Source organism: Drosophila grimshawi, unplaced genomic scaffold, assembly GCF_018153295.1.
Source record: "Drosophila grimshawi isolate 15287-2541.00 unplaced genomic scaffold, ASM1815329v1 contig_1367, whole genome shotgun sequence".
NCBI lineage: Eukaryota > Metazoa > Arthropoda > Insecta > Diptera > Drosophilidae > Drosophila > Drosophila grimshawi.
Window position 1 is genome coordinate 13,160,561 of NW_025062889.1, and position 13,399 is coordinate 13,173,959.

General features: G+C 34.3%; 1 protein-coding gene across 1 annotated transcript; it reads left to right on the top strand.

Moving 5' to 3' along the window:
• The first annotated feature begins 250 nt into the window (after positions 1-250).
• LOC6561317 lies at positions 251-10,315 on the top strand. The gene is made up of 10 exons (XM_001986647.3): positions 251-325; positions 959-1,150; positions 1,217-1,378; positions 1,443-1,640; positions 1,702-1,772; positions 2,976-3,076; positions 4,295-4,374; positions 8,953-9,315; positions 9,388-9,585; positions 9,651-10,315. Exons 1-10 carry the CDS (start codon positions 266-268, stop codon positions 9,720-9,722), a joined length of 1,497 nt encoding a protein of 498 aa, XP_001986683.2. The 5' UTR covers positions 251-265; the 3' UTR covers positions 9,723-10,315.
• The last annotated feature ends 3,084 nt before the right edge of the window (positions 10,316-13,399 follow it).

The following is a 13,399-nucleotide window of genomic DNA, read 5'->3' on the forward strand; positions in this document are numbered from 1 at the left end:
CATTAATCCGGCAAAGTAGCTTTTGGTATATTTTAACATCATATTTCTATATAAGCCCAAAAGTAGGCAGGGATTTACAGAGTTTTTTTTTTGTATATTTTTAACAAGTTTGGAAAAGCTTACTGCATTTGCTGATATGGAAAACAAAAGCTCGCAATGAAAGAACCTTTGTTACCGACGCAATAATAATCAGTTAGTAATTAGAAGCGAAAGTATTCAGATCAAAGTAAAAGTAATCACGAGCTCCTCATAATAATTAGTCACTATGGATTGCGGTGGAGTTTTTGTTAAATATGTGCTTTTTGTATTCAATATATTGTGTTTGGTAAGTTTAGTATGCAAATTAAGTGCAGTCGGAGGTTTTTTCCCTTATCATAAGCAGGAAAAAAAACTGTACTCGACATCTTAGATATGCCTACGTATATATGTATATATATATAGAAATATAGACATATATCGTATTACGTGAACAATATGTTCATGTATGTATCTACACATCTATTTTATCTTATCTCTTATTGACAAATAAATACAATTCATATTGTGAACTCTCTAGGAATGTCGTGATTTTCACATTACATGCCGATGTTAAGCGCAATTATAGCTAATGAGCAACATCGGAAGTTTTGAAACAGCCTATAGATGAGTAATGAAAAATAATGAGTAATACTACAGCAGATAAGTGATAACTGGACCAATTCTATTTGAAAACAATGCGGACGTTTATCTGTGCTCATTCGTTCGTTGGTAGGGATATCTTGAATAGAATATATATATATATATATGTATATATATATTGTGTCTGCCGCCCCCTTACGCAAATATGTATATTACACACTTTTGCCTCATTGTTTCGCTTTTAACCATTTTTTAGGGTTTGAGCACCCTTTTGTGAACTGATTGGGATAGAATATATTCATACATACATGCATTCAATGTTTCGTTTGTTCCATTTCAGATATGCGGTATTTTGCTTATTATATTTGGGTCAATTTTGGTGTCGCATATCAAACACTTTTCCGACTTCGAGGAAATTTACCAAGCGAATAGTGTGTCTATTATTATACTGATCCTCGGATGTGTTATCTTTATCGTTGCGTTCCTTGGATGCTGCGGTGCCATTCGCGAGGATGCCTGTGCCCTTACAACGGTAAATTATAAATAGTAATTAAAAGTTTTCACTTAATTACATTCTCTTATTTTGTTTTATTCGTAGTACTCAATCATCATGTTGTGTTTGTTCTTGTGTCAATTAGCTCTGATCATCTATATTTGGGTAGATCATGTGCAAATACGTGAGTCTCTCGATAAAGTCGTGGAAGCCATTTGGAATCAGAGGAAATCGTCGAATGCCTTAATGAATAGTCTGCAGACAACTGTCAGTATTTCAAAACGTCCAACAATGCACAGATTTATAATAAACTATTACGATATTCTACTAGTTACAATGCTGTGGCCTGAACAAATACTACGATTATGGAATACCCCCCTACCCAGCATCATGCTGTGATTCACCAACAAATGGTTCGTGCTCAGTGATCGCCGTCTACAGTCAGGGTTGCAGGGCTCGAGTTGATTATCTTTGGGACACAAATGCCAACATTATCAAATATGCTGGTCTGGGCGTAACGGCAATTGAGGTTTGTGATGATAAAACCTTTTACATTTCGTTCAGATACTAAGTTATTAATTTCCTTACAGTTGGTCGCGTTCATATTTGCATTCTGTTTGGCGAATCAAACCCGGAACAGCGACAGACGCCAAAATTATTAGTCTCGATTGTGACTAGATGGTAACCTATTGATTAGGAAATGTATTTCCTATTTCTGCGCACATGTATTTCTTAATATGTGGTATTTTCAACCGTAAACAACATTTCGATTGTGTTTTTATATATAGCAAAAATTAAATGTAAAACCAGATTATCAAATTGTGCTTGTATACAAGAACTAAGTTACTAATTTATACAGGATCAAATAATCCCGATTTTAAGCCTGCAGATCTTTTAGTCTCTGAGATTGGCTTGTTGGCTGTTGATACTGATCAAGAATATATAAACGGAGTAGGGTTGCCTTCTACATACGTTTATATAATTCATTATACCTCTTTTACCAATTTTTAATGAGGTCAGGGCAAGAAATAACATTTATTGTAGACACGCCGAAGATAAAATACCTTTGCAGACCTTCGACTACCTGCTGACACCTCAATTCTATTTTTTATGATATGATATATACATATATATTTATCCAATATACGATAATTTTTTTGCTTAACTAGTATCATATCAAGCCAATATGTTACCGATTACCGTAAGAACATTTAGAAAAATGTTGAGACCCTGGTATTAAATTCTTATCTATTGTTGCCCAGGAATCACACCAGAATTTGTTACCCAAAAATAACCGATTGAATTTATTAGAACCGAAAATACCGTATCAGAATCGAACACTGCATTGTAACGGTAAAATATCGGGTTCTGAATAGAGCTCTCACATAAAGCTTTTTGGTCGCCTATGCTTTGAGAGTGTCGACTGTCAATATGGAACACAAGCGAGCGGTCAGCATAACTATCGATCCTCCTACTTGAGTGTATGTATATATGTGCCCCTCACTGCCTTTCCACCTCGCAAGAAAGCAACAGGTTTACACTTGGTAATTTGGGTTTTCACTAAATTCTGCGCCAACTTGACAGGGCTGTCACATTGTCACGAACGATGTGTTAATGTGACCATACACCACTTTGCGATGTGTTGTCACTACGTGTTTGGTGTTAGCAAGGTTTCCTGAAAGTTTAAGCAAATCAAACGGCAGCATTATTTTACAAGATGTCCATTGGCCGTTATATAACAAATAATGTCACTTCTAAGCATTTAATTTGAATTTAGATTATCAATACAAAAAATATCAAGACTGGTTTTAATTAAACATTTTTGTGGTTAACAAACCTGGTCACACTGTAAACCAGTTTTCAGTATTTGCCTATTCGTTTTCTTTGAGTCAAATCAAAAACAGTTTTTCGTCGAAACAGACGTGCCGCGCGCGTATCAACTTGTAAAAAAAGAATCCAGAAAAGGTAATGTTATTAAGTATTAAGTGGCAAAGTGCAACTAACCTAATAAGTGAATAAGCTATATATATATATATATATATTTATACATATTATATGTATATATGTGCGTACAAATGCCTATCTGCTTTCGATTAAATTGCTTTGGACTACCTGAGATGCTGCAGCTGCATAAGCAGCTGCGCGTAGGAGACGCATGTGAAAGTGGTTGAAAACGGAAAGTGCAAAAGCACATTTCAAATAAAGACGACACACTTGAAAAGTTATTTATTGCGTGCAAGAAATAATGCAACAAAAATAAAACAACACAACATTTAATGAAAATGAAATGACAAAACTTCGTTGTTGTTGGTGATGCTGCTGCTTTTGTTATCTGTGATAGAGTGCAATGAACAATGTAATACATATATACATATACACACACATATATATATATATATATATACAAACATCAATATATATGTACATATGTACATAAATACATTTTGTAGCCTTGGTTGATGTTGTTGTGTGGTTGGCAAGACAACCCACGAACGGTTGGAAGGAAGGGATCAGAGAAGTTTACGGCGTAAACAAGTATAAATGCGCAATAATTTCACGTACAATTAAATTGTCTTCAATTGTTGCTAATCGTGACGCATACAAGAGATTTTTGCAAATCAAATATTTAAAGTACCGAATCATGAGTTCAAAATTCGAATTATAAAAATATAAAAAGTGCGCCGTATTATTAATAATAATTGTTTTTTTTTTTTTACGAGGCGAACCGGTTTTTAGCGGTTACGAATAAATCGCATAATCCACTAGCAAACACAATCTTAATCATGTGTCTCTTGAATTAATATAATAAATATTAAAGTTAATATACATATGTATATAAATAAGCACTTTAAGCAAACACCAAATGAGCATAACAATAAATAGAGAAACCCCAAGGCACCCAGTTAAAAAACGCATCCAAATTTATGCAATAAATAATGGAAAAAAAAACAAGTTTATAGTTGTAGATTAATTTTTACACAATTTGAACACTCTGTTGTATAAAATTAATTAACTGAATCAAATACAAATCATGTTAATCATATGCATTGTTCGCTTATATAACGCCTAATGTCCCTCGTTGTTGACATAATTTGAACTTGCTCGACAGCTTAACTAATAAGACAACGCAATTTAAATATGCTTAATTTCTTATATTTTTCACTTTCATTTCATGCATTGCAGGAAACAAAAGCTATAACAAAATGGATTGCGGAACGTCTATGGTTAAATACATACTCTTCGTATTCAATACCATCGTGTCGGTGAGTAAAAGTATAAACGAAATTCTATAACAATATTAATGGTTATTTTAATCAGGAAGATACATAAATATGCACATTTAAATGTATTAGTTATTACTGGGCATGTTTTTATTTTTTTCTTCGAATTTTAAATGTTTTTGGAATGTAAATCCAGTTTGGATCGCAGTTGGTCCTCAAGCAAACTTGTTTTTTGTTTTTGTCCCCTCGATTTTGGCTCGTTGCGGCTATGACATCATCGTTTTTATATAATACGTGTGTATTCAGCTTCCCAACAGAGACCCACACTCACAATGTGTGTGTAGCTCTATCTGTATCTGTATCTGTAACAAAATGCTGATGTAGGCCTTTGCTTGTAGCTGGCTTCATCAATTTCAGTGTTTATGAGCGTTTCTTTCGCTGCTTTATTTGCTTATTTTCTTAAGCTACCATTATGCACACAATAGCCACAGATTTGTTTGGAACTTGAATTGTGTAAATATTTTGAGACTTTATTTAATTAGCCAGAATTCAGTGATGCATGATGTCATATGGAGAAATGAATCAGCTTCCGTCTCAATCACTACTATTCACTATTTCGTGATAAGATGAATGCTAACTGTGCAATTGTTGTGCTACTTTGATCAGCAGATATGACTCAACGTCATCAATATTGAAAACACAACTACAACTATAACAACCACAACCATATTGTGGCTATGAAATTAGCAACGCATTTCAAATATTAATTAAGGCAAATATTTGTACATACACAGTAATGAAAAACACACCTTTAAATAATATATATAAAAAAATGCCGATGTGTGTATCAACACATATATAAATATATTTACATACATACGTACTTACATATCTAAATATATATATATATTTCTGTTAACATTTTTAAATCGTCGAATAATTGACGCTTTTGTGAAACAGAAAGCAAAGCAAAAAACAGAAAATGAACGCTTCGACGCCAAGCTCAACGAGTTAATAAATAAATGAATAAGTCAGCAGAATGAAAACTTGTTGCAATACCCAGCAACTGGTGGAAAGAACAAGCACACTTTATTTATATACATTCATACATATATACATACATACATACTTCACATTTACACGTGCAACTCGGCTCAGGTTGTTTGCCTGCCTGGCCTGTCTGCCTTTCCATATATATATATATATATCTGATGCAGACATCGACTTGACTGTGTGTGTATGTGTGTATGTGTGTGTGTGTGTGTGTGTGTACATAACACACTTGATAGTTAAGGCAAGCAAATTAAAAGACCACAACAAAAAGCCGCCTTCGAGCGTCGCTTGGCCTGGCCAAAAAAAAACAATGTTATAAAATAAGAAAGCCCGCCAATTATTGTAGTAGTCGAAGTATTAATACACTTGCTTGAGATGTAATAAAATCATACATCAATCAAAACTCAAGTGAGATCTTGATATAAGCCAGAAAGTATTTGGGTTTGCATACAAAAATCAGTTTCCGGGCATTCATTCATTTCTATGAGTCGTTCCAGATACAAAGAGAAATATACAAACGGACAGGCGAATTTGCTCAGTTTGACATCATTCTCAAAAGTGTACTCGGTGACACTTTCGATCTATATCCAATGCTTATCGTGTTGTATGTTTAAGTTATGATACTCTCTGTTAGAGTATGAACAACACAAAAAAAAAAAAACCAGGCAACGCTTGAGAAAGCACGAAAACATTGTGCAATTCGCTTGTTTAAATACAAAAGGGAAACTACAGGTAACCTATACATATGCAGATACAGATACATGTAGACTCTTACTCATACAACGTTAATTTGTCTAAATGGTTTTGTGTGTTTTACCCAGATTCAGTTACTCATTCGAGTCTCAGTGTGTGTATTTCTGTATATTTCTCACGTCTGACTCTCAAGTACGCGTTAGAACTTGAGCTGCGGCCGGCGACAAAGGCGAATGAAAAAAGCCCAACTGACATTGCCATAGCACATACATATAGACATATATATGTCACGATTTGTCTAAATTTTGCTGGCATTATCGCTTTTAAGCGAAGCCAACCTTCAACGAGGAATCTTTATCTGTTAATGAGTAATTTTCTAAATTAGACTATAACCAATGCGGAAATATATTGAATCTAATTAAACTGTTCAAACAAACGCAAATAATATTTTTAATAGCTCAACAATTGTAAAATCGTAATAATTATTGAAATCATTAAACAGTTGGCTTTTATTTTTAATTTGTAAGTAGGATTGTAAAGTGTATGTTTTATTCGATTTGAGCTGTGCAATAAATTTCTCGAGCATTAATTTCATTTCGCCGCTTGTTATTTTTGTTATGGTTGCTTTTTTCCCATTTAAAAGTTAATATGGTTGTATTGCTGTGTCGTGTTCTAGAACTATAAATACGTGTAGTGTTTAATTATTTTCGAAATTGCGATACGCTTTTAATCAGAATGTCACATGTTTTTTGATCACGCATACGTCCTGTTGCACAAGCAGATGCTTGTGTGTGGCAGCAACTTGTACTTGTCTACGACTATATCTGGCTTGGCATTTGTTGTTCGCCTGTGATAACTGCCAAGATACTAAGTGCAAACGACAAGTGACAAACAGCGTACAGACAACTCACTACAAGCTACACAGACTTCAATTCGGCGCCGCTTGGTCGACGGGGCTTTTTTATTTATTTTTATTTTTGGGTGTGGTCGGTCCCCAAACAGCGCATTGAATTTCTTCTCTTCTTGTGCGTATTTATTTATTGCAATTGAATAGCCTCAAATATGCTTGAGCTCTCTCGAGGGTTGTTGCTCAAACTGCCCCCAAAAATGAGCTCAGACTTTCAAGAAAGTTTTTTTTTTGTCTATACCCTGTACTAACTCAAAGCGATCATATTTGTACTTACAAAATGTATTTATGTGTATTTATGAAGAGCGAAACATATGTACAATATAAATTGGCTACTTCATCTACTAATACTAGTCCATCGATTTAATGAAGAGTATCTCCAAGTGAGATACCTTTTTGGATTTTTGCCCAGGCTTGGCAGTGAACAAAGAGAGTATTATTAACCAACTCTGTTTGCTTTGGCAATTTGCATTCAAAGTATTTCAGAGACCATGACGTCATGAGCTACCAAAAATGTAACTCGGCGAACGGGGAAGCTGCTGCTAAGCTGAAGCTATGTTTTTATGTATAAGTATTTGTATGTTCCCTGTGGGGATTGTCTGTTTTTAAAATTCGTCAGTTGACAAGAGCTATTTGCACGTGATGTTTTCATTGGGCAGTGCTCTTGTTTTTGTAAACTAGAGCAATTAACGGCCTAATTAGGCAAACACTGCTTTTCATGCGGCTATTTGGGTCAATGATGCCAGAGTTTGGACAAGACATGTTCTTAGCTGAGTGTCGCTGCTTCAATTCAGTACACAAATACAATTTTTAACGCCCACAAACTGGCAAATGGAGCAACCCACACAGATATTCAGATACAGATAGAGATACAGATGCAAAAATCGCATGAGATCCAAACAGCTACAGCTATAGATATGGACACAGAAAGAAGCATGCAAACGTGGGTATAATGAAATCAAGCAAATTCAATTAATGGCACAGCAACAATTTTTTTGCTGCCTGCAGCTCAGATACGAATTAAGTAAAACATTTTTGCAACAGCAACGATCACAACAACAATAGTAATGACAGCCAATATAAAACACACAATTTGCATAAATTTGACGTAAATTGCTATTCACCTTGAACTTTTGGATTTTTTACAGCTGTTGGCAGCTGAGATTTTTTTTTTTTTATATATTAGATGCTTTTTATCTTATCAACGGTGAACTAATGTGCGTATGCTTAGTGAAAACAAACAGAGGAAGCTTAGATGGCGCCCAAATATTTGTAGTTAGTTTTTAGATCAGTATATGAGACATACATTTGTACTTCATTGTTTGCGTGTGCATTTCGTATTTAATGATAGCTCTTGTTATTTAATTCTAACTCAACTAACGCAACTAGTTAGCTGCTTGCATTACGTAACCAGCATTACGACTGCTTATTTTAATAGCCATTAGCCACGTACTGTGCCGTCTCTTATCCCTGAGGTCAGAGTGACGGGCCCACTAGTAATTAAGAATTTATATAATTTATCTTTAGCATGCTAAATGACCCTTTCTCGCTCCAGAGTTCTTATTTTTTTTTTTTTTTTTGCTCTTTCAATTAACCATAATTAGAGCAACATTGTTGAATTCAATTGTCGACCGTCTACGGCAGCAACAAGTGCAGCAATTGCAGTCTGGCGTTGCTATTATGGCCGCTTTGTGACTCGATGTGTCATTTGTGGCACCTACTAAGTATTTACAGTGACAGACTTGAGTTGATTCAACTTTACTCAGATAACAGCCCCTTAACAACAACATCTCTAACTATTCTCTTCAAGCTTTTTAAACTGAGAGCAGCTGCTAGAATTATCTTAATCGGAAAGCGTCACATGAAATAAGTTCGCAATGCTTTGAAATATTTAAGATATAATCATTTTTATTTTTTGTCAATATTATATTACGAATCACATAATGTGTATTCCTATTTACTTTCAGATTATCGGCATATTGGGCATTGTCTATGGCGTGCTCATCCTGCAGAGCATTGGCACCATCGAGGTCAATGGACAGGTCGGATTCCCACCGCAGGCAGCATTGCCTATTATTATGATCACCCTGGGCTCGGTTGTGGTATTCATCTCATTCCTGGGTTGCTGTGGAGCAATACGCGAATCTGTGTGTATGACCATGAGCTATGCCGTGTGCCTGCTGATCCTGCTCATTCTGCAATTGACAATTGTGGTGCTGCTGTTCACCAATAAGGAGAAGTTTGATACCGCCATGGGTGATGTGATTGACAAGGCCTGGGAATCGCGGGAGGCACGTGAGGGTGGTGTTTTTGATGCCATTCAGAAATCGGTATGTGATGACCGCAAACCTATTACACCTAATGCAATCGCTTAACTTTTGAACTGGATGTTTTTCAAACAGCTGCATTGCTGCGGACGCAATGGTCCCCAGGATTATACGGTTTCCGTGTTCACCCAGGGATTGCCAGCGAGCTGCTGCGAAGGCACCTGCCTTAACCCATTGAACTATTATGGCGGTTGCCATGCCAAGTTTGTTGACTTCATGTCCGGCAGTAGTGAGAAGGCCAAATTCTTTGGACTGGGCTTGATTGGTGTGGAGGTGAGTTGACTCAGCTGTGGTATTTGTTCATAAATAATGATATTATTTTGTTTTTATTTGTATAGCTGATTGGATTCATCTTCGCCTGTTGCCTGGCCAACAATGTGCGCAACCACAAGCGCCGTAATGGCTACTAAAACAAAATTTGCAACACCCACTATGCGCATACACACATAAACATGCACATGGCATACAAACACACACATTCGCATTAATTCTTTAATATGTATTGTCGTAGAACGCACATGAGGAAAATTAAAAACAATTCAGAATATATTTGAAGTTAATCGTTTGGCTGGACAAATATTTAAGTTATTTCTTTAAAAAAAAGTTTGCAACTGAATGAAAGATTAAGTTAAATCGAGAAATACTTATTGTAAGACGCTTACAGTTTGTACAACCATCTATTTTGTATCTAATTGCTCTTAAGCTAAATCAAACGAGTCCAAAGTCGTTGTACAAATCAACAAAATAACAATAAACAAACACTGCTACAACATAAAATAAAAAATCAACAAAGTTACAACTCAATAAGAGCAATCTTAATGTTAAAGTTTATCTTTTTTCTTTTCATTTTTTTAAATTTATATACATATATACAATGTAGTGTTAAAGCCCTATGCTATATTTGTACCAGTTGGCAAAAACATGTGTCCAAAACCATATATTTATATTTACATACTTATGTATTATATATGTATACATACATTAAAAGCTGTTCATCATTTTACTTGTACATTGGAATCTCTTAAATTTTTAACAATAATTCAAGTGAATTGTAAAATGCATAACCAATAATAAAAAAACAGACAAACTCGAATTACATACAACGTGAATGAATAAAGCATTTAAATCGTATTTATATACATATACAATAATAAAATAAAAAACGATACACAAATTTTCCGTGTTTGTTTTAATAAGTATATATAAACCTTGTGTGTACCTTTGCCATGCAAATCATTCGCGCATTGTAGCAGCTTTTGTTGTGCCCCCCAGCCGTTGACATGGCAGCAACAGTTCTGACCTTCAGTTTCTTAAAACATTTTGTTTACTGTGCCACGGACATACAAATATGTGTAGTTGTGATTGCGATAAGCTTGTGGATATTTGAGTATATACAAGTATACATATTGAATTCCAGCTCGCATAATCAATTTCCATGTGAAATACTTTTAGACTTTTGCATTTTTCGCTAATATGATTAAACCAAATTTTATTTTATTTAAATCAAGAATGGACTACATTTTTTTTTTAACTCATCAATTTTTAGAGGTGTTTGATTCGTGTGGTAAATGTTATTTTAATCAGAGATACAATCTATAGCCAGAATATGACTGGTAATTTTCATATTATTCAGTTAAGGCACTATATGAATTTTGATTATATCTGGTGGATGTATGGATTTTGTGTTGATAGCGTGTTGAAATTTATATGAACCGAAGTCGTAAATGAATTACTTAATTTTCCCTCTCAACTTTCCCGTTGGCACACAAAACTGTTTATGACTGTGACACGGAATTTATGAAAGTGAAGGCTGTAATTCAGTCCGTTAGTTTAATCGAAAGAGTGTTAAAAGGCAGGAGATGAACCAATTTGATTAATTATCTCATTTATAAATGACATACACAGTACTGAATAAAATGCCATATTTGACAGGCGTTCTGCTGGTACCTTTAATTTTGTCCTGCATTATCCGTTTAGACTGAGTGGACTAAATATGTTGAAAATTGTTCGCAAAATAGCTCTATTTTTTTCTTTATTCTACAACGTTCTTATTTTGGTGATGGTTATAACGTATCTGTTACAATGCCCTCATTGCGAAACTGACCAGTCAGGTAGGCCTTAAACTATATAAATATGATTAATTGGATTTTAATAATGGCTTTTGCTTAAGGTGAATATCCGAAGCACTGCGACGATGTAAATTATATATATATATTTTATTTTCCAATACTGATTGCTGCTCTATATATAATAGCGACCGATCAAAGTGTAAGTACGGATTATATATTCATATATATACATTTTGGGTGCATCCCCGCAATTGTCTTTATTCAGAGCATCTGCTACTTGACAACATGGCTTCTAATCCAAACGGTTCTCACATTTACCAGTTGCTTCCTCTTTGATTGCTACCATCCCTTCTATACAGCTAACATGAAAAACAACAATATTGTTGGCCTTGGTAAGCTTATCTCTTACATTTACATATATTCATTTATGTGATTGATTTAACAATTGTATTGTCTTGCAGAAAGCCTTCTCCTTTCGTTTGGATTGTTTGCTTATCATTATTTAAAAGTTTTATCCAAGTCAGAAGCGAAGCCCGATGAAAATCCAACGGAACTAACTGCTTAGTTTTAATTCAAAGAGTCGTAATTATAATGGTTTTAACAATTACAAATAGTTAGCGACGATATTGTATTTATATTATGCATAATCAATATATAAATCTTGGAAATCGATATTGATAATAAACTGTCTGATTGATTAAGTAACTGAAAAACAGTAATGCTTATAAAGCAGAAACTGTAGCACCTATAGTTTATGCGTCTATAGTTTATGTTTAATACCGAGTTTTATAAACTTTGACCAGCAAGTAGGAGTTATTAGTCCGTATAGAAGCTTTTATACGACAATATAATAGTTTTTCTTTTAACGAAAATATAAATATTTTGTCAAGTGTGAGCTGGCCTTAATAAATTCGTTTTCACAAGTGACAATGCAATGAGATTATATGATAATTAAATTAATGACATAATATTATATTATGACCAGACATTCCTATAATTAATACTGTTTACACATTTTCGATTATAATTAAATAGAGCAGGTATATTCCAATCAAATATTTCGGCATTTGCACTGTGACTTTCTACAGTTAGGATGTGTAGCCTTTTTTTGATAGTAATTTTCATGGCAGTCGTTGCTTATAATTTTCTTTCTTTCGCAGTATGTATGACATTAGTACTATCTGAAGAAGATGACGCTGACGAAGAAGGAGGTGATATTAAATCTTTTTAATAACCTATATATAAATATATATATTTATTTTTATTTATAGCTTCCAGTGATTCTTTGTTGGTTATACTGTACGTAGCGCAATTGGCCAATGCCATTTATGGACTAGCATTAGTATGCTGTAAGGTCAAGGTAATGTATATTCAATTAAAAATACATTTATACATATATAAAAATATATATAAATATGTATATATTTGGAGATGTTTTTATATACCTAGGTGAAAACCGTAGTATTGGGATGGATTTTCGTTGCTTTCGTCGCGATTATGATATCATCCAGTTTTGACATCTGGTTCGTATTTCAGAACACATTCCAATTCGATGCCTATGGGCTCATCACTTGTGGATTTATTAAAGGTAGTATGATTTATATCAAAATTATCATCTTTTACTACCATTGCTCTCTTATTCCATTAGTATTCGGATTCTCTTCTTTGTATGTGGTATTAAATTATTTTCGTGAACGCGTGGTCACTTCAAAAATAGATCCAACTGTCTAAATAATATTCGAAAATTAAAGCGTTATTATATTTCTGAGTATGATTGTTGCTGAGCTTTTGTTTTTGTATTTACTTGCAATGAAAGCTTTGCGAAGTTTTGTCCGTGATGGTGGTGAAAACGGAAAAAGGTAACGTTTCATATTAAATTCAAACTCCCATGCTCTTATCGTGCACATTTGTGACGACATGTGCGAGAGCGAAATCTTGTACGAGGAGCGAAAAGCTCAATAGAGCTTGAATGCCGGCAACGGCTGTCTGACAACGCGTCGAAACAGAAAGTTTCGAAC

Excerpts from the sequence above, each read along its gene's own strand:
- LOC6561317 (XM_001986647.3), top strand. The coding sequence starts at position 266 with ATGGATTGCGGTGGAGTTTTTGTTAAATATGTGCTTTTTGTATTCAAT. Across the intron at positions 3,077-4,294 it reads AAAAAAAGAATCCAGAAAAG|GAAACAAAAGCTATAACAAA; the intron begins GTAATGTTATTA and ends CATGCATTGCAG. Across the intron at positions 9,586-9,650 it reads TGGGCTTGATTGGTGTGGAG|CTGATTGGATTCATCTTCGC; the intron begins GTGAGTTGACTC and ends TTATTTGTATAG.